Source organism: Trifolium pratense, linkage group LG7 (genome assembly GCF_020283565.1).
Source record: "Trifolium pratense cultivar HEN17-A07 linkage group LG7, ARS_RC_1.1, whole genome shotgun sequence".
Lineage (NCBI taxonomy): Eukaryota > Viridiplantae > Streptophyta > Magnoliopsida > Fabales > Fabaceae > Trifolium > Trifolium pratense.
The window spans coordinates 38,053,296-38,071,832 of record NC_060065.1 but is presented as its reverse complement, the minus strand read 5'-3'; the positions used below and the strand labels follow the sequence as shown (position 1 = coordinate 38,071,832).

Sequence of the window (18,537 nt, the reverse complement as noted above, 5' to 3'; positions counted from 1 at the left end):
CATATTTTTACTCATCCACTACCTACGAGTTTCTCGCGCATCATATTTTTACTCATCCGCTACCTACGACTTTCTCGCGCGCCCTATTTTTACTCTTCCGCTACGTACGAGTTTCTCAAGCGCCCTATTTTTATTCATCCACTACGTACGAGTTTCTCGCGCCCTATTTTTACGCATCCGCTACTTACGAGTTTCTCATGCGTCATATTTTTACTCATCCACTACCTACGACTTTCTCGCGCGCCCTATTTTTACTCATCCGCTACGTACGAGTTTCTCGCGCGCCCTATTTTTTTCATCCACTACGTACGAGTTTCTCGCACGACCTATTTTTACTCATCCGCTACCTACGAGTTTCTTGGGTGCCCTATTTTTACTCGTCTGCTACTTAAGTAACGGACGGTGTTTTATAATTTATATTACAAACTAATTTCAAATCATCCAAAACAAATTATTTATATTTATATTTTATTTTATTTCATTTTTTTAATTTTAATTTTTTCGGGCTTGCGGGCCGCCCACGGCCCATTCGGGCTAGCCCATATTTTAATCGGGCTTTGTCGGGCCGGGCTAAAAAGCCCGGAAATAATTCGGGCTAGGATTTTCAATGCCCGAGCCCGGGAAAAAATTGGGCTTGACGGGCCGGCCCATTCGGGCTAGCCCATTTTGACAGCTCTAGTCTACACATTAGAATCTCAAAAAATTAACTAAAAAAAATGATATTTTAATACTTTAGACAACTTGTACTTGGAACAAAAAGTTGTGTTGTAGTTTAGTGATGGACAAAAATGTTTTGGTTTTTTACCATTTTTTTGTTATTTTTTGCTTTTCATCCATATTTGCATATGATTTTTTTTTGTTTTGACACATTTGCATATGATTTTTTAAGCTTCAAATTTATTGTTTTCTTTTGAAACATAACATATATTTATGATTAAGAGTGCATAGAAAAAAAATCATAAATTTAAAACTTGAAATCTATACCCAAATATAGGAAAAAACTAAAATATCACAAAAAATTAAAAAACTAAATTAATATTTCAAATTAAGTTATGGTTTTAAAAGAATAATTCTTACTATAGAAAAAGAACAAATATTTATGAAATTGTGAACAACATTCGTACAACGTATTGAAGAATCACAATCATAAACATAATACAGAAATCCACATAAGTAGATTACTATATATTTATTAGTACAAAATATATAATATTCCCGATACATATAGTTGCAGAAAAATGTTCAACATGGTCCTCCAATTCCAACTTCCAAGTTTCAATTAACCGATCCTGCAAAAGATACAGCAACAAAACAAAAATCATATATTAGTTTGAAAATTTGTTAAAATGGAAACCAATAATTGGCAAAGCAAAACATGAGAGGAACAAAATATATGTTTAATTAATCATTTTAGTATTGGTAGAGTTAGTAACTATATTATATATATATTAAAAAATAACGATACACTTAAAAAATCTGAGTTTTATTTTTAAAATCGTTCAATTGAGAGACAAACCAATTTTCCATTAAAATTATTGATTTTTTGTTGCTAACTTAGAAATTAATTTTTGTTAGCATGCATAACTCAGTTGATAAAGACCGTTAAAAAGTTCCACATCGGATGAAAATTCGCCTGAACAGGAGTTTATAAGTAAGAAGCAATCATCACTTTACAAGCCGATTTTGTAGGGTTGAGTTAGGTCAATACCCAATTCTAAGATGGTATCAAAGACTCTAAGATCCATTGGGCTGCCTGTTTTCGGGCAACCCACAATTTATATCCACGCACCAAGCTCATTGGGCGTCAGGGGATGTGTTAAGAAGTCTCACATCGAATGTTAATTAGCCTGAACAAGAGTTTATAAATAAGAAATAATCCCCACCTTACAAGCCGATTGTTCTATGTGGGATTTGAGGTTCGAATAACGACTTTTCCCACTTATTCACTTTAATAAGTCAAATTAAATTCTAACTAATAAGATACCGGACAAAAAAAAATAGTCTATTAACATAATAATAAAAACATATTTGTGAAGCATGTAATTTAAGATTTTTACTTGGAACAATCAGCATCTGGGGAGATATTGATTGGAGTGCTAATTCCACAGTTTCCTGGAAGAGCTCGAGCCAATTGTGAGTTAATTTTAACACTCTTAGAAGTGGATTTGATGCAGTTGCAAGCAGTTTTTTTATCCTCTGAAGTTGATGTAGCAGAGGCAAGAGCTTTAGCTCCAGAGCAACATGCAGCTGGTGGTTGTCCACTTCCACTAACCAAGTAGCTAACACAAGGTTTCAAATTCTTAATCACATCACTGCATGAAATTGCAGCCTCTGATTTTGATGCTACAAGGATGAGAAGAACAAGAGCAACAAATGTTATTGAAGATGATTTCATGGTTACTAAAAGAATATGTGAAATTGATGTGCATTTGTATTTGTTATTTTTCACCATTTATAGGAGTTTTAGAGGAAGCTAAAATTTGCAAGTAAAGTAGTTTTTTTATGGTATAAATGTGATTATAGTCTCACAATCACAATTTTTTTTTAAGTCTCTGTACGATATTTTTGTTTGAATTTAATCCAACAAACTCAAAAATTGTTAGATATGACGCCATACGGTACAACGTGACTGATTATATTGGGTTACATATGACGTCAGAGACTAAATAATAGTTTTAAATTTTGTATGGACTAAACCTAAAAATAATTAGAGAAAATAAAACTAAAAAAATACCATAAGTGAAGGGACTAAAATTAAATTATTATTATTATTATTATTATTATTATTATTATTATTATTATTATTTTGTATTAATTGGGTGAATGTGGTGCACTGCAATAAAGAAGAAATATATTTCCTCCGGTGCTATATAAAAGAAACATATCACTTTTTAGATTCATAGTAGAATTTATGTATTTAGATTTTAGACTATATTATTGTCTAGGTAGATCAATCTAAAAAGTGTATAATGTTTCTTATATATAAGTTTGGAGGGAATATTATTTTGATATTTTTTTTGGATTTCATCAAAATTCAAAGTTAGGTGGAAGTACTGAAGAAGGGGTTATTCAGTTTCAACAAGTAAAATAAGATTGTGCAAGTTCATTGGAGCAAACTATTATTTGTTTTCATGTTTTCTGCTTCTCTAAGAATTTGATCATTCTACCTGCTTAAGAGAAAACTATTAATTGTACTGGAAGTTAACATTTAGAGTGCTCCGTCAATTTAGAGGATCTCTAAATTTGATTACTAAGAGATTTTGATAATTTCATTTTTTAATTTTTTTAGTTTTCACCACCAGTATCCGGTTTACTGGACTACACGTAATCTGGTTTGAAGATTAGTTCTGACATTAAGTAATTCTAACCCCTCCTGATTGCAATGGATCATCTTAGTCACACCACTTTTAATTACTCATTTCCTCCTTAATTATATACAAAAATCAACTTTTCAGATTCATTGAAAAAGTGATGATTTTGGTCGTAATACAGACCAGATACATCAATTATTCAATGAATCATAAAAGTAAATTTTTGCTTATAATTAAGGAGTGATGGAGTAGCTTAATAACAAATTAATAACTCGTAATGGAGATGTATTTTAATTGGAAAATGCTTACCATTTTTCCTTTTATAAATGACAGCTGTTGTATTTAGCGATTAAAAGAAAGTGGTTCTATTGTTAAAATAAAAGTGGTTCTATTTAGGAAGAAAAATGTGTTTTTTTTCTAAGTAATTTAGTTGCTAAAAATTTCACCCTTAAGATTCGATTAGTTCGAGGTAGATGGAGGGGAGGGGAGGGGGGTAATCTTGACAAAAAAATATTTCTTTGTATTAAATCATTTTTTTTTTAAAAAAAGTTTTTTATTCTTGAAAAAAAAAATCTCAATTATTAGAGAGATTTGATTGGTTAAAAAAAATGTTTTAAATTGACAAAAGGAATATTTTAAATTCATAGAACATTTTAAATTTTGAGGGAACATTTTTAAAAAAATTGTTTTTAAATTTTGTTTCTTTTTTTCAAGAATAAAAAACGTTTTTCTTTTTTGAAAAAATGATTTCATAAAATGAATTTTTTTTTTTGTCAAGATTACCCCCTCAACTCCCTCTCCTCCATCCACCTCGAACCAATCGGGTCCTTAAGGTGGATAAGTGAGATGATCTGCATTTGAACTCAAACCTCCTAAATATATAATCCTGCCAATTAAGTTAACGTCACGAGATCACGTGTACCTTTTCTATATGAAGAAAAAAACACAGTAATATAGGCCCCCTCAAATTGATATCTCAACCATACATTATATTATAATAGTATTGGTCTAGGATGTGTAAAAAAATAAAAAATAGTATTCGTCTAAGAAATGTTTTTTTTTATACTTGGTCTAGGAAAGTCTTGCCATCACAATATCGGCATTCATTATTTTTTACTACCAGTTTAATTTGATTCGGTGTCAGTTATGAAATCAAGTGGTTTCAGCTCCCTCTCGATCGCAGTTATGGGGGTCGAATCATAGTCATCCATACCAAGTTCAGCGGCAATCACCACTGAACCAATTAATTATTGATATTCCTTCTTCTTTTTTAAATGAAATGATAATTATCACTTAGAAATTACACACAACTGCGAGTTTTTTATTTTATTTTATTTTCAGTATCCGACTCACTGTACCATCTAATATAGTTTTTGGAGGCCTGTTCTGATATTAAATGGTTCAAACTCCCTTTCGATTACAGTTATGGGATGAACAGTGGTACTTCCTATCAAATTCAAATATCGGTGCATATTAACGTAGCTATTACTTTTGATAGATACATTTGCTTGGCTAATCACCACTTCCGTAACTACAATTATTATATGTTGATTGAAACCTTGAGTTTGTTAAAATTTAGTTGGTTTAGGAAAGTTTTGCCATCACAATAACAGCATTCATTTTTTTTTTAATGAAATGATAATTATTATCACTTAAAAATTACACACAACTAGGTCTTAAGTATATCAACATTCATTTCATTATTTCACGGACAAGAAAATGTAAAAGATATTGAAGGACTTCAATATTAAGCAACATTTCGCTTCAGTTGAACATCAGCAAATAAATGAGCATACCGAACGCAAAGGGCAATTGGGCCGAAGAACTACACCATGTAATGTGGGGTTATAGGACCACACCCCACACAACAAGTGGAGAAACCCCAATGATACTCACACATGGTACAAAAGTTGTGATACCAGTCAAAATAGGTGAGCTCAGTTGGAGGACATGAAACACACCCCCTCCCTCAAAGGGAAAATTCACAAAGTATTGTAGAAACTGTGTGATCTATGCCTGAACGAAGAAAATGTGTGGTTCTTTCATTGGTTATGGAATTGGTGAGGATAAGAGAAGGAAGCTAGGAAAAAATTATAGGATGCTTAAACAGTTGTGAGAATATTGTAGATCAAGTTATGAATCATGATAGGTTTTGTGAAGCTAATCAAATATGGTTGTTCCCGTGAACTTGCAATCACTTAATGGAGAAACAATTTAAGTTGGTACTCATAAAATTGGAAGTTGGGCCTAACCAACCCTACAAAAGCGGTTTAAAAGGTGAGGATTGTCTCTTACTTATAAGTTATATAAACTCATATTCAAGTCATCCCACATTTGATGTAGAACTTTTTAACACACCCCCTCACGCCCAACACTATTGGGCTTGGTGTTTCGATATAAATGATTGGTCGCCCAACAGATCTTGAAGGTACTCTAATACCATCTTAGAATTGGGAGTTAGGTTAACTCAACCATACAAAACCCACACGCCCAAAACTATTAGGTTGGTGTGTGGATATAAATGATGGGTAACCCAATAGCGGATCGCCCAACGGATTTTGGAGATGCTCTGATACCATCTTAAAATTGAAAGTTGAGTCTAACTGAACATTACAAAATCGACTTATTAGGTGAAGATTACATTTTACTTATAAACTCATATTCATACCATCACACATCCGATGTGACACTTCTTAACAAATACTTAAGTGTGCAAATCATCTACTAGAATGTATCTTTCTCATATTAACATTTATACCAAGATTTTCTACTTATCTATTATCTCACTCTTTGTATTAGATGTGAGGTGACCTGAATATATGTTTATAAACAGATTTATAAGTAGAGATTGAGTTAGGTTCTACTTTTAATTCTAAAATGGTACCATAGCTTTCTCTAAAATTCGTTGGGCCACTTGTTATTAGGGGTCTTAAACAAGATGACCCATTGGCGCCGTTCTTTCCTCTTAGTAGCGGAGGGGTTGACGGCACTATCACAAAGGGCGGTTTCTTTGGGATTTTTTCAAGGCTTCAAAGTTGGTTCATAGGTGACGGTCTCACTTTTGCAATATGCAGATGATTCTCTTTTCATTGGATAAGCTTGTGAAGAAAATCTATGGACTATGAAGACAATACCACGTTGGTTTGAATTTTTTTTTTTTTTTTTATAATCACGTTGGTTTGAATTTTTTTTGGGGTCAAAAGTTAATTTCTCCAAAAGTTTGTTTGTTTGGTCTAAATGTGAACATGAGTATGTATATGTATTTGTGTTCATTTAAAATTTAAATAATTATAATTATCTATAATTCAAACCTATATATTTTCAAAGTATATTATATCATCATAAAAAGTTCAATTCAAGTGAAGAACAACACCGCAAATAAATACACATAAGATTTGTCTTTTAAAATCTAAACTTTGTTAAAAAATAAATTATAATTGCTTCCTAGTATTAGAGGATGTGAATCTCCTTAGGAGAGTCCAAAAAGTGATGCATAGTAATATTATGTCTCCTAGGTCAATGAATGTGGGTTTTAGGATGATTGATTTTGTCATCCAAAAAACTTAGCGGCGTAGTTCGTTGCCCGCTTACCTTCCACCCATTGTGTAATTATCTCCACACACACACACACACACATATATATATATAGAGGGGAGGGGGAGGGATCAAATTACACCGGTGTAACATTTGACTAATGTTACACCGCTCAATAACGCTTTAACGAATACAAATTTTACAAAATCCACCGTTTGATTGAAAGCTTATATTGTTCGATATGTTATCGAGACTGATCAAGATTAATGGTTAATGCGTTTTTATTGAATACCATTAATCTTGATCTATCTTAATAACATATCAAACAATTTTAGATTTTTATAAAATTTAACATAGATGTTCTATACGATATAAAATTTCAATCAAACGGTGGATTTTGTAAAATTTGTATTCGTTAAAGCGTTATTGAGCGGTGTAACATTACTCAAATGTCGGTGTAACATTACTCAAATGTTACACAGGTATAATTTTTCTAACATGCATCACTTGATTAAGTGGTGCATGGTGCACAAGTCTTCGATATTTTTATAACGAATACGAATTTTACAAAATCCACTACTGGATAAAAAGTTTATATCGTTTAGATCATCCATAAATTTTTAGTTTTTTTTTTACAATCATTTGATATGTTATTGAGGCCTATCAAAATTAACGGTATTCAATAAAAATCAATAAACCGTTAATTTTGATGGTACAATAAAAATCCATAAATATTTTTTTTTTGGTACAATGTATTTTGTAAATCTACTATTATGTATTAATGTTATTATATTAAATGAAAGAATTTTTTTTATTATGTTTGGCCTAGGCCCATAAAATGTCAGTAACGGACTGAAAGCCATTTTATTTGGTTTTGTCCTACTCTAGACATGTTCACCTTTGATTCAAAGTTTTCTTTAATTCATTCACGTGAGTATAATCACAAAAAAACCATCTTCTTTATTGCAAAATTAAACACGGCACACCACAAAGTATATACAAAAGCACAAGAAATTAATTAGTTGGTTTAATGATAATTGACGCTAAATTTGGTGAGAATAATCACAGTTTGATCCGCAATAACTACGATCAGAAGAGACTGAAACCAGAACAAATCATTGAACCAGTTATGCGGTCCACTAGACAGATACTAGTGGTAAAACTCACAAGAAACTAAACACGGCACACCACAAAGTATATACAAAAGCACAAGAAACTAATTAGTTGGTCTAATGATAATTGACGCTAAATTTGGTGGAGATAATCACAGTTTGATCCGCAATAACTACGATCAGAAGAAACTGAAACCAGAACAAATCACTGAACCAGTTATGCGGTCCAGTAAATCAGATACTAGTGGTAAAAATCCAAAAAAAAATATACAAAACTAATTGGCCAGTACATCGACCATCAAACACGTAAAAAGATTGTCTTATAATCCATTCAAAAGTTGAGTTGTCCAAATGACTGATGTGGTAGTTTGCAATATGCATCCATCACTTTGTTAGAGCCATTCGTTTCCCTTTAGTTTAAGCGCTACGATACTGAACACCCAATCAAGTTTCAACAACACAATCTTGTCCTTTTCTATTTATTTTTTTTATAAATAATTACATTAATTTTATGCCTATACATTACTACATTAAGGAGTACGTAAAAATAAGCACCTTCCATTCCACATCAGTCTAAGAAACCCGTTATCACTAACCTATTCATGTTATTATTACTTGCTAACATGTTTTCGTTAAGACTCCCTATTCCATTAGAGAAAACTTTAATAACTTCTTTGCCAAAGACATCAACTACTTATTCCGCTTATAGCGGGATGACTAGGTTTCAAGTTTGTCACCGATATTTGTCTAACTCTATTACAAAACGAGGTACTAGTGTTGTAGCTTTTCAAGATGAGGCGGGCGGGGAAATTTTTGTGGATGCTTTTCAAGATGAGGCGGACGGGGAAATTTTTGTGGATGAAGATTTTTTAGAAGTGGATCCATTGCCGGTAGAGTTGCAGCCGGAGCTGATGCCGAAGCATGTGGCAGTGATTATGGACGGGAATGGGAGATGGGCGAAGATGAAAGGATTGCCAACGTCCGCGGGCCATGTAGCCGGAACACAATCATTCAAAAGGATAGTGAAGTTGTGTTATGGTTGGGGAATAAAGGTTCTCACTGTTTTCGCATTCTCTATGGATAATTGGATTCGGCCCAAGGTCATTAATTAATTTTAATTCTTATTTTAGATCACTTTGATTAACATGACATGTTGTTGATGGTGGTTTAATAATTTTATTGAGTTTTGCTTCGTGATGGTGGTGGTGCAGGTGGAAACTGAATTCTTGTTGAACCTTTTTGAAAGATCAATACTTTCGCAAGTTGAAGAATGCAAGAGGTGTCAAACTCTTACTACCCTAATTAATTTAGGATAATATAATTTCTATTTTTTTTATTTTTGTTGGTACCATATATTGTCTCTATTTTTCAAGAAACCGAGAGCTATTGAGAGAAAAATGAAAAGAACTTTTGTATATAATAAAATGCAAATATTTTTTATTTTTTTTTGGTAGAAAAATGCAAAGAATTTTGAAAACAGTTAAAAGATGGCTTGTATGTATAATAGAATTTTAAAAAATGGTTATTATAAAAAATGGTCTAAGGGTGATCCTTATCATTTTTAATTATAGTAAAATAACAAATTTTATAATTATAATAATAAAAAAGGAAAAGAGATGTAATCCTTTTTTAAAATTTACTACAAACAGTAAGAGTTCAACTTTAAATTATTTTTGTAGAGAATCATATTGGGTGCACCTTTAAAAAATAAATTAGATAATAATTAATGAATATTTAATTATTATGTACTTTCATTTCATGTACTATAAATATAAAGACACATTATTTTCATTTCTATTTTCCCCCTTAATTATATTATAATTATAATTAATGAAGATGAATTTTTTGTAAGCTTGTAACAGGAAAGGTATTCAAATATCTGTAATTGGAGATACATCAAAACTCCCCAAGTCTTTGAAAAGTATGATAGCTAATGCTGAGGAAACTACAAAGGAGAATCCAAAATTCCAACTTATTTTGGCAGTAAGCTATAGTGGAAAATATGATGTAGTCCAAGCATGTAAAAGTGTAGCCAAGAAAGTGCAAGATGGGCTTCTCCATTTGGAAGAAATAAATGAAAACATAATTGAAAAGGAACTTGAAACTAATTGTACTGAGTTTCCTTATCCTGATTTACTAATACGGACCAGTGGAGAACTTAGAGTTAGTAATTTCTTATTATGGCAATTGGCATATACAGAATTTTTCTTTAATCAAAAACTTTGGCCTGATTTTGGGAAGGATGAATTTGTAGAGGCTTTAAGTTCATTTCAAAATCGACAGAGACGCTATGGTGGACGACATTAGTTAATTCACAACCTATATCCTCCTATATGGTGGTGGGGGTGATATGTTCTAATGACAAATTTACAAATATTTAAAGCACAAGTTCTTCTTCTCAAACAGCGGTCGTCCCTCTCCTAAACCCTAGTTTATTCTTTTTGTTCATCCACCAAGGATTTGGTTTATTCAGATGATACTAAAACTTTTTCTTGGTTTTGGTTTAGGGGTCGTTTTGGCCGTAAGTCATCTTTTTCTGAATGGTGATTAGATCCCATTGTATGTCTTCAAAACATACTATAATTTGCTTTATATTGTAAGTGATTGAGTACCCCTTTGTATTCCTTTATAATATATTGTTTGCTTATAAAAAAAAAAAAATCCACCAAGGATTTCATCCTAAAATCACCCCTCTAAATTGCTTTTCTTTTTCTTTTCATTTAAATAAGTGATTATTCACATAGATTTGCTTCTTTGTTTTTTGCTTTTTAAGTTTGTGATCGTTTTGTGCGGCGTTTGTTTGTGGTCGTCTTGTGCGGCGTTGTGTTTATCGTCGTTTTGTGCGGCGTTTGTTGATTTTTTATTTTAGTACGGTGTTTCGTGGATTCAAATTGACATATCTACATCAACTCATTACATATCTGATGAAGACTTGGACGCCAACGTTTCAGATTCGGGAGTATGAATATTCCGGATACTTTTATTTTGTCATATTTGTAGACACTTTCATGATGCAGTTGTATGCTATTAAGGTGCTGCAAGTTTGTTTGGAGATTTACCTTTTTTCAGTTTTTAGCAATCTTAATTTTGTAATGATCTATTGTAAAAAAAAATATCTAAAGCACAAGAATTCTTATATATTGTATACTTCTGGATAATATATATAAATTTTTTTAGATTTGCTTGTTAATATTTGATATGTGATTTTTTTTTATTTAGTAAGTAAAAAATTTGTGCAAATGTTGTTTTATCGTAATTTTTGTGCTCCAATAAAATTTAAAGATACAACCAGAGTTTAGTGTAAACGGTTGATAAATTTTATTTTTTGTGGTATTTTTACTCGAACTTTTTTAGTTGGGAAAGAGGTGACAACTAGATCCCAGACAAAGACAGGTTTTCATAAAATTTCCTTCCCCTTTAGTTCATAGTTTCTTCATACGTCTCGTCTCGTCTCGTCTCCTGAGCTATCACAACTCCCCCAAGCACCAGCTTCCTCTGCAGAACCATATCGCAGGTATAAATTAGGGTTCTTTCTCCCCTATTTTCACTCATTCCCAACTATATCTATAACACGTATCGATCACTATATATTGAATAATAATCTTTCTACTGTTCTTTTCTGAATTCTAACTTAAAATTCAATCTCATTTTATTGCACACAACCTGTTTGACATAAATCCCAACTTATTCTTATACTTTACTTTAACTTTTGCCCTCGTTCTCTCTGTTTTTTCTTTTTGTTTTGTAGTTAAATAGACATGAACCCATTAACACTAGTGAAACGGATTCAACAAATCAATTCAAAAGAAGCTGCTTTAAACATCACCGAAGAAGCTTCGTGGCACACTAAATACAAAGATTCTGCTTATGTTTTTGTTGGTGGTATTCCCTTTGATCTCACTGAGGGTGATTTACTAGCTGTTTTTGCTGAGTATGTAATCTTTTCTTGCATTTTTTTTTTGTTACTGTGATTTGTGTTTTGAAGATGTGAATTTTATTTGTTTTTGGTGATGTCCAGATATGGGGAGGTTGTTGATGTTAATTTAGTTAGAGACAAAGGTACTGGCAAATCAAAGGGATTTGCTTTTATTGCATATGAAGATCAAAGAAGTACTAATCTTGCTGTTGGTTAGTCTCTCTATCCTATAATTGTAAAAAAATCTGTTTTTAGTTTTATATTTTTTCATTTGATTAAACTGAGTAAAAGGTTAATTTGGTCCTTAAATGTGTGAGACTTTGTCACTATAATCCCTATATGTATTGAAATTACATAAACATTCCCAAATGTGTCATTTCTTGTATGTCATGTAATTTTATGGATCAAATTGACTAACGGGAGTCACAATCGAGGATCAACGTAACTAACAAAAGACCTATTTGAGGACCAAACTGACTATTTGAAAGACGCATTTGTTTATGGTTTTGTAATTTTGATACTTTTAAGGACTATTGTGACAACACCACACTTTTAAGGACCAAAATAAATAATTAGTCTTCGGTCATCTTTTTTGTTCAGGGATCTAATGCTGAATTACTTTGTAATGTTTGATTTTTGTGTCTTAGATAATTTAAATGGAGCTCAGGTTTTAGGTAGAATTATTAGGGTGGATCATGTTGATAAGTATAAGAAGAAGGAAGAGGAAGATGAAGAGACCGAGCGGCAGAAAAGGGAGGCCCGTGGTGTTTGTCGAGCTTTCCAAAGAGGGGAATGTACTCGTGGAGCTGGATGCAAATTTTCTCATGATGAGCAAGTAAGAGAAGCATTTATAATAATGCGAAAATATTTTGAATTCTTAATTTGTTTTTAAATTGTCTATTAATAGTTATATATGCTAGTGCTACTGCTCCGATGACCTTATCATGAGAATTCGAACATTGTAAAACATAGTTGAAGTGTTAATATGCAATGCTTTTTGGATTATTTGAATGAGGTGTTCTTGTTTGATTATGGGAATGGAATTTTTTATTGGTTTAGAGAGTATTTGCTTGAGTTGTTGATCTGTGTTTTGCTAACATTAAAAGTTCTGTATTTTAGCTAGTAAGTTGATTATTTCTAGTTAGATGCTACACGCCCACAACCTTAATTGTTGAACCATGTGACATTCTTTCACGATTAAGCATACCGATTGCTAGATTATTTAGACATTTGTAGTTATATAATCTTGTTTTGGATACATATTTATTTATATTTTAAGGTAACTGATAACTAGTTCCTAGACACTGGGTGGGGAATTAAAAAATTTGAAACTTTTTATAGAGAAATGCAGCATTTATATTACCTATAAGGGAGCATTTTTCAATAAATATTTTCATTTTCTGGATTAGCACTGGTTAGAAAAATTATATTTCAAGTATCATACTTACATTAAAATAAAAGTAGTGCAATGAAGCCGTTTCACAAAAAACTAGTGCAATGAAGTACTACTCTGTCCCAAAATATAAGGGAAAATTGGTCAAAGAAAGTTGATGTATTTGGTTAAAAATTTGGACTAGATACATCAACTTTGGTTGACCAATTTTCCCTTATATTTTGGGACGGAGGGAGTACCAATTAGATTTTTATTTGTACCAAATTTTGTAGTTTTGATTGAATTTCTTAATGTAACGGTTGGACTCACTATTATTAAAAGTTGTTAATTTTTATGAGTATGCCAAGACTAGTGTCAACAGATCTTCTTAACTCATAGTTCATCTTAGAAAGAAAGAAATCTAAGCTGGAGGAAGATCAGAAATCCTCTTTGACCTTGAATGTATTCCAGAGGAAAGAGAGTAGAGTAGTAACATGACCTCGATACGGTAACTTAGTTCCATTATTTGACTGACCTAAATAGACCCTTGAAAACCCATGAGTAGGAATATATGCTAGTCCAATTGATAGTCATCATAAGAGTTATGATTGTGGGCCAAAGGAATTGGGTTTTATGTGTCGATGAAGAAAATAATATTCCAGGAAAGGAGTGAATTGAGGGTATGGGTGCCATATAAGAAAGTTAGTTAACAGGAGGAAGGATTTTATAGGAAGGGGATTTTTTTTCCTGGGGTTATAAATGTTAATTTTTATTTCGGTGATTAAGAGCTATTTGGCTATTCCCATTGTGAAAAGCTGCTGCTCTGTGATTTAATGTGTTCTTTTCTGAATTCCAGTGGTTGGAGCATTCTTTTGTTATTTTTATTGATTTTTTCAGCTCACTTGACTATTAATATCATCATTGTTCTTGTTCTGGTATTTTTCATGTGTGTATTCCTCTGTTTGCATCGTAAGAACCCACAAGGAAGTAAGAAAAGAAAAATGGTTTATTTAAGCTTTTGAACATAGAAACTTCGAGCAAGATTCTGGAATCATGATCCAGTCAAAAGAGCACAATACCAGAGAACCCTATTTTCCCTTTACTCTGAAACCATATAATGATGGGAAACAAGTAGAACGGTGCAGAATGGTTGGTGAAAAAGTTGAACATTGAATTTATTAGTCACCACTGAAGTTTGATAACCAATATTCTGCTACTTGATTTTGATGATTAGGAATGGAATAGGATATAACTTTACACTGAACTTTATTTGAAGTTGTAACTGAATTGCATGGCACCGTTTTTTGCGTTTATTTCAACATGGTATCTCTAAGCTGTAGTTTGTTTCTATTATGCTATTGGGGGCGTTATGGTATTATTCATCTTAATTAAGGGCTTATCGCAAAATATTTATGCACAAATTGTTTCTACAATCGAGGAGGGGAAAAGGAGAAACTTTGTATAAGTTCTTTGTATGACTTGTTTATATAAGCTACTCTAGGGAGCTTATGAAAATAAGCTAAATCCAGCTTATGGACTTGTCATATCGTATTTTAGTAAGCTCTTTCAAATGTATACTCAAGTGTTTATGATATAAGACAAGTCCATGTAAGCTCTTCTGAATGTCCCCTGTAATACCCAATAAGCTCTTTTGCTGCTCTTGCAGTGACCTTACTCTATGATAAACCCTTATGAAGTACAGAAAGATTACCAGTTATTAGACATTAAAACATGATTAAAATTACTAATTTCTTTTGGTTCCAAACCTCAGTCTGCATATGCCGTGCAGTTGAAAACTTGGAATAGGAATATGAATTTTAATTCTCTATCTGATATCTGGTGCATTTCTAAATATGTTAATGTAATAAAACTGTTAAAATAGTCCCACATTGGATAAGCGATGGTCTGAAGATATGTAATCCTCACGACAGACACCACCTAATAGAAGTCCACTTCTAATCCCTAGCTTCCAGACCACCAGCTTCCAGTTTTGTATGGTTGAGTTAGGCCCAACCCAAATTCTAAGAAATACTAATTCCAACCATGATAAAGTTGCAACTGAATTGCAACCAGGTTTTGATTATGATTCAATAACCAAGATCTAATATCAACATAAGGATTAGATTTGATAAAATGGCACCACGTTAGCATATATCTTTCACTGAACTTGCTGAATTAGATTTTGTAGCTTGTTGTCAGTAGTAGGACTGATGTTTGCATCTCCCAGCTATAACCTAAGCAATGAAAATAAAAATTGAAACAGTCATTAAGCATGAGTTTGCTGATTATATGATAGAGACCTGAGTATGAGGGATAATGGAATAGGGTTATTATTGTAGTAAAGGGATGAGGATATATGGAAAATAAAGAGTGTGCTAGAGTACTTAGTTGGCAAGTTTGTTATGCCTTAATATTATAAAAAGTGTGGTGAGTGAATGGTAGTGGGTATGAAAGATTTTAGTTGGAACCATTATGGTTAGGCAAAGAAAGAGTCTTTCTTTGAGGAGCTTAGCTCAAAGGGAAGATTGGAATTTATTTTCTTCTACATTTTACTATTTTCCATTGTAAGAGCTTTTGCTCCATTTCTGGTCAATAAACACATTTCATATACTTGCATTTCCGGGTTCCAACATACTACTGCATAACTTTTGACATGCCTTCTAAGATCTCATTAATTGAAATCTGAATTTATTTGTCTTCATCACCCCCTGTTGTGTAGTAATTCTTTGATGCTTCTCTTCCCGATTTTATCTTTTTTGTATAGTTTATGGTTGGTTTTTCTTTGCTTATGCCTTATGGTTGAAGTTTTAAAGTTGTTTATGTTATAAAAATTGGTTTTTCTCTAACCCTATTGTATGTTTTCAGTTCTTTCACTGACCGTGTTATCCTTTTGTAGAGAGCTGCAAATACTGGTTGGGGTGAGAATGGCAATGCAAAATGGGATAATGACAAATATGATGGTCCCAAGAAAGAAAGAAGATATGACAACAACCAATCAAATCGCATTCCAGAAACTAGAGACGTAGATTCACGCTCCATAGCCCATGGCAATGGGAGGGAATTAGACAACCAATCCAAGCGAAGTGATAGAAGAGAGGAAAATACCAGTAGAAGAGAAGCAAAGGGACCAAGAAGGCACGATGACGATGAATTTGAACATCGGTTAAGAGAAGATCGACATAGGAGAGAAGAAAAAAAATCAAGGGGTGGTTACGATGGTAGGGAACCTGAGCCAAGAGATAACAGAAGGGAAGACAGGAGGTCAACAAAGCGAGATGATATTGTGCTTGAGTCCAAGTCAAGAGATTCTGATGTAAGAGATGACAAAAGACCAAGTAGGCAGGATGTTGATGATTTACGAAGCAAGTCGAGTGAACATGGTAACAGGGAAGAGAGGAGATCAAGAAGGCACACTGATGATGAATCTGTGCCAAGGTCAAGAGAAGATCATGATAGGAAGCAAGATAACAGATCGTATAGAAATGATACTGATCGATCAGAATCTAAAGGAAGATACGAATCTGAACGAAGAGAAGAAAAACGGTCCAGAAGGTAATGACAATTGCAGCAAGTCCTGCGACATTTGATAACATGAATTTTGGCTCGTTCCTTATGATATTTATATTATAGTCATTTTGTTTTTCATATGATTTACTTGTTAAAATGCCATAAGAGCGAGCAATGATGATTTTCCTTTTGGAGTGGCGAATTTGTTAAATATTGTTTGGCTCCATGGTGTCTAACTACCAATGCTAATGTATAACTAAACTTTTATACACAAAACTCAAGACCTATTAACATTGGTAATAATGTTATTAGTCTTTACTCTCCTAAATCATTCCGGGCTGGCACTGTGTCTCAGATTAAACCTTCCTCTTGCACAAGTTTAAACTTTGAGTTCAAATTCTAATTTTAACTTGAGCTGAATTATATATACATAATTAGAGTTTACCTATTTATTTAAAAAGTTCTATTTTTAATCCAAAATCATCATATCTTGATCACAAACTGTGTTCAACAGATTAATTAACCTTATGTCATATCGAAAACCCAATAAATGGATAGTCTCATTTAAGAGTGACTCGACTTGAGGGTAAATGGGCAGTACCCTCAATTTCCTTCCACATATTATTGCTCAATGAGAAAAACCCTAAATGAGACAACATATCGTTTGCGTTAGTATCATAGGACATTGAAAGCACCAAATAATCATCTCTTGACTTGACTGATCAAACCCAAAACCATACAAACAATTTGCATTTAAATTGGAATCAATAGTAGACAAAGGTATTTGTCTGTGAACTCCGTTGGACGGATTCCATATATAAAAAGATTCAAAGAACGATGCAAAAGTATAATACCTCTGTATAGGGATGACAAAAAAATCCATACCCACTAATATCTGCGAATAAAATCCATCATGGGTACAGAGCGGATAACTTAGTGGATATCTGCGGACAAAATAAATGGATATTTCAATTATCCGTGTGTTTGACGAATACAGATGTGGGTTTAATACTATCCGTGTTCGTGGATATCCATACCCGCTAAACAATTGGTAAAATTACTTAAATATCCCTAGTATTTTTCTTGTATTAAAATTACTTGTATATTTTTTTGTAAAGTATCTTAGTGGTTAGAAATTCCTCCCATAAGGTGTATAAGTCGGATGTCCAGGATTCGAACGCCGCTCGGTGCATATATAATCCAATATTTCTCCTTATCAACTAGTTAAGCTCACATGACAAAATTATTTGTACTTAGTTTCATTATTAATATTAAATTACTTGTACTTAGAATATCTCCAATGGTAATTCCACTTTGAGTATTATACATTACTAACAAGTGACCCCTACAATGCCATGTAATATATTTATGCAACTCATACATATTTTGATCTAATTGTGATACTGATACCACTTTGGGTATCATATATTATTAATAAGTAGTCCCTCATATATTAATTTTTTAAACTAAAATTGATGATATTAAATTGATGATACGGTACCTTAAATAAAATACCGTATCATCAGTTTTGATATCATTTATGCCACGTCATAAATGGTAATTACTAAATAATACCATTGACAAAGAAAAAAAAAATCATTCATCTTATCTTCCATAAATGGTAATTTCTAAATAATACCATCGAAACATACTTTCTTGATATTCATATATTTGTCTCCATCATTCAAGCAAGTCAAATAGCTCATAATCAGGCTCTTGGGTTTTAGGAATTAACATAAACATAATAACAAAACAATATGCACCAAAATTCATTGTTAATCTATA

The 18,537-nt window shown here is 32.4% G+C and overlaps 3 protein-coding genes across 7 annotated transcripts; 2 read left to right on the top strand and 1 right to left on the bottom strand.

Annotated features, from left to right (window-relative positions):
* Window positions 1-1,050: 1,050 nt before the first annotated feature.
* On the bottom strand, window positions 1,051-2,438 carry LOC123898624 (non-specific lipid-transfer protein 8). Its single transcript, XM_045949631.1, has 2 exons — window positions 2,058-2,438; window positions 1,051-1,289 (listed from the first exon to the last, which is right to left on the bottom strand). Exons 1-2 carry the CDS (start codon window positions 2,393-2,395, stop codon window positions 1,280-1,282), a joined length of 348 nt encoding a protein of 115 aa, XP_045805587.1. The 5' UTR covers window positions 2,396-2,438; the 3' UTR covers window positions 1,051-1,279.
* A 6,025-nt stretch (window positions 2,439-8,463) lies between these two features.
* On the top strand, window positions 8,464-11,182 carry LOC123897715 (dehydrodolichyl diphosphate synthase 2-like). Of its 5 annotated transcripts, none has more exons than XM_045948457.1 (4): window positions 8,488-8,754; window positions 8,794-9,057; window positions 9,169-9,236; window positions 9,820-10,561. In XM_045948457.1, the coding sequence occupies exons 1-4, from the start codon at window positions 8,560-8,562 to the stop codon at window positions 10,262-10,264; spliced, it is 972 nt and encodes a 323-aa protein (XP_045804413.1). In that variant the 5' UTR covers window positions 8,488-8,559; the 3' UTR covers window positions 10,265-10,561. The 5 variants fall into 5 exon arrangements, with proteins under 5 accessions (XP_045804414.1, XP_045804413.1, XP_045804412.1 ...); XM_045948456.1 differs by having other exon boundaries at window positions 9,169-9,268; window positions 9,810-10,514; XM_045948455.1 differs by having other exon boundaries at window positions 8,488-9,057; window positions 9,169-9,268; window positions 9,810-10,256; window positions 10,299-10,514.
* A 97-nt stretch (window positions 11,183-11,279) lies between these two features.
* Window positions 11,280-17,080, top strand: LOC123897714 (zinc finger CCCH domain-containing protein 25-like). Its single transcript, XM_045948453.1, has 5 exons — window positions 11,280-11,471; window positions 11,706-11,888; window positions 11,976-12,085; window positions 12,521-12,708; window positions 16,142-17,080. The coding sequence occupies exons 2-5, from the start codon at window positions 11,716-11,718 to the stop codon at window positions 16,799-16,801; spliced, it is 1,131 nt and encodes a 376-aa protein (XP_045804409.1). The 5' UTR covers window positions 11,280-11,471; window positions 11,706-11,715; the 3' UTR covers window positions 16,802-17,080.
* Window positions 17,081-18,537: the final 1,457 nt, after the last annotated feature.

What these genes read in the sequence shown, in the direction of transcription:
- LOC123897715 (XM_045948455.1), top strand. Translation starts at nt 8,560, where the DNA reads ATGTTATTATTACTTGCTAACATGTTTTCGTTAAGACTCCCTATTCCA. An exon ending in ATAATTGGATTCGGCCCAAG is followed by an intron (nt 9,058 to 9,168) that starts GTCATTAATTAA and finishes GTGGTGGTGCAG; the next exon opens with GTGGAAACTGAATTCTTGTT. An exon ending in TACTACCCTAATTAATTTAG is followed by an intron (nt 9,269 to 9,809) that starts GATAATATAATT and finishes ATTTTTTGTAAG; the next exon opens with CTTGTAACAGGAAAGGTATT.
- LOC123898624 (XM_045949631.1), bottom strand. Translation starts at nt 2,395, where the DNA reads ATGAAATCATCTTCAATAACATTTGTTGCTCTTGTTCTTCTCATCCTT.
- LOC123897714 (XM_045948453.1), top strand. Translation starts at nt 11,716, where the DNA reads ATGAACCCATTAACACTAGTGAAACGGATTCAACAAATCAATTCAAAA. An exon ending in AAGTACTAATCTTGCTGTTG is followed by an intron (nt 12,086 to 12,520) that starts GTTAGTCTCTCT and finishes TTTGTGTCTTAG; the next exon opens with ATAATTTAAATGGAGCTCAG. An exon ending in AATTTTCTCATGATGAGCAA is followed by an intron (nt 12,709 to 16,141) that starts GTAAGAGAAGCA and finishes ATCCTTTTGTAG; the next exon opens with AGAGCTGCAAATACTGGTTG.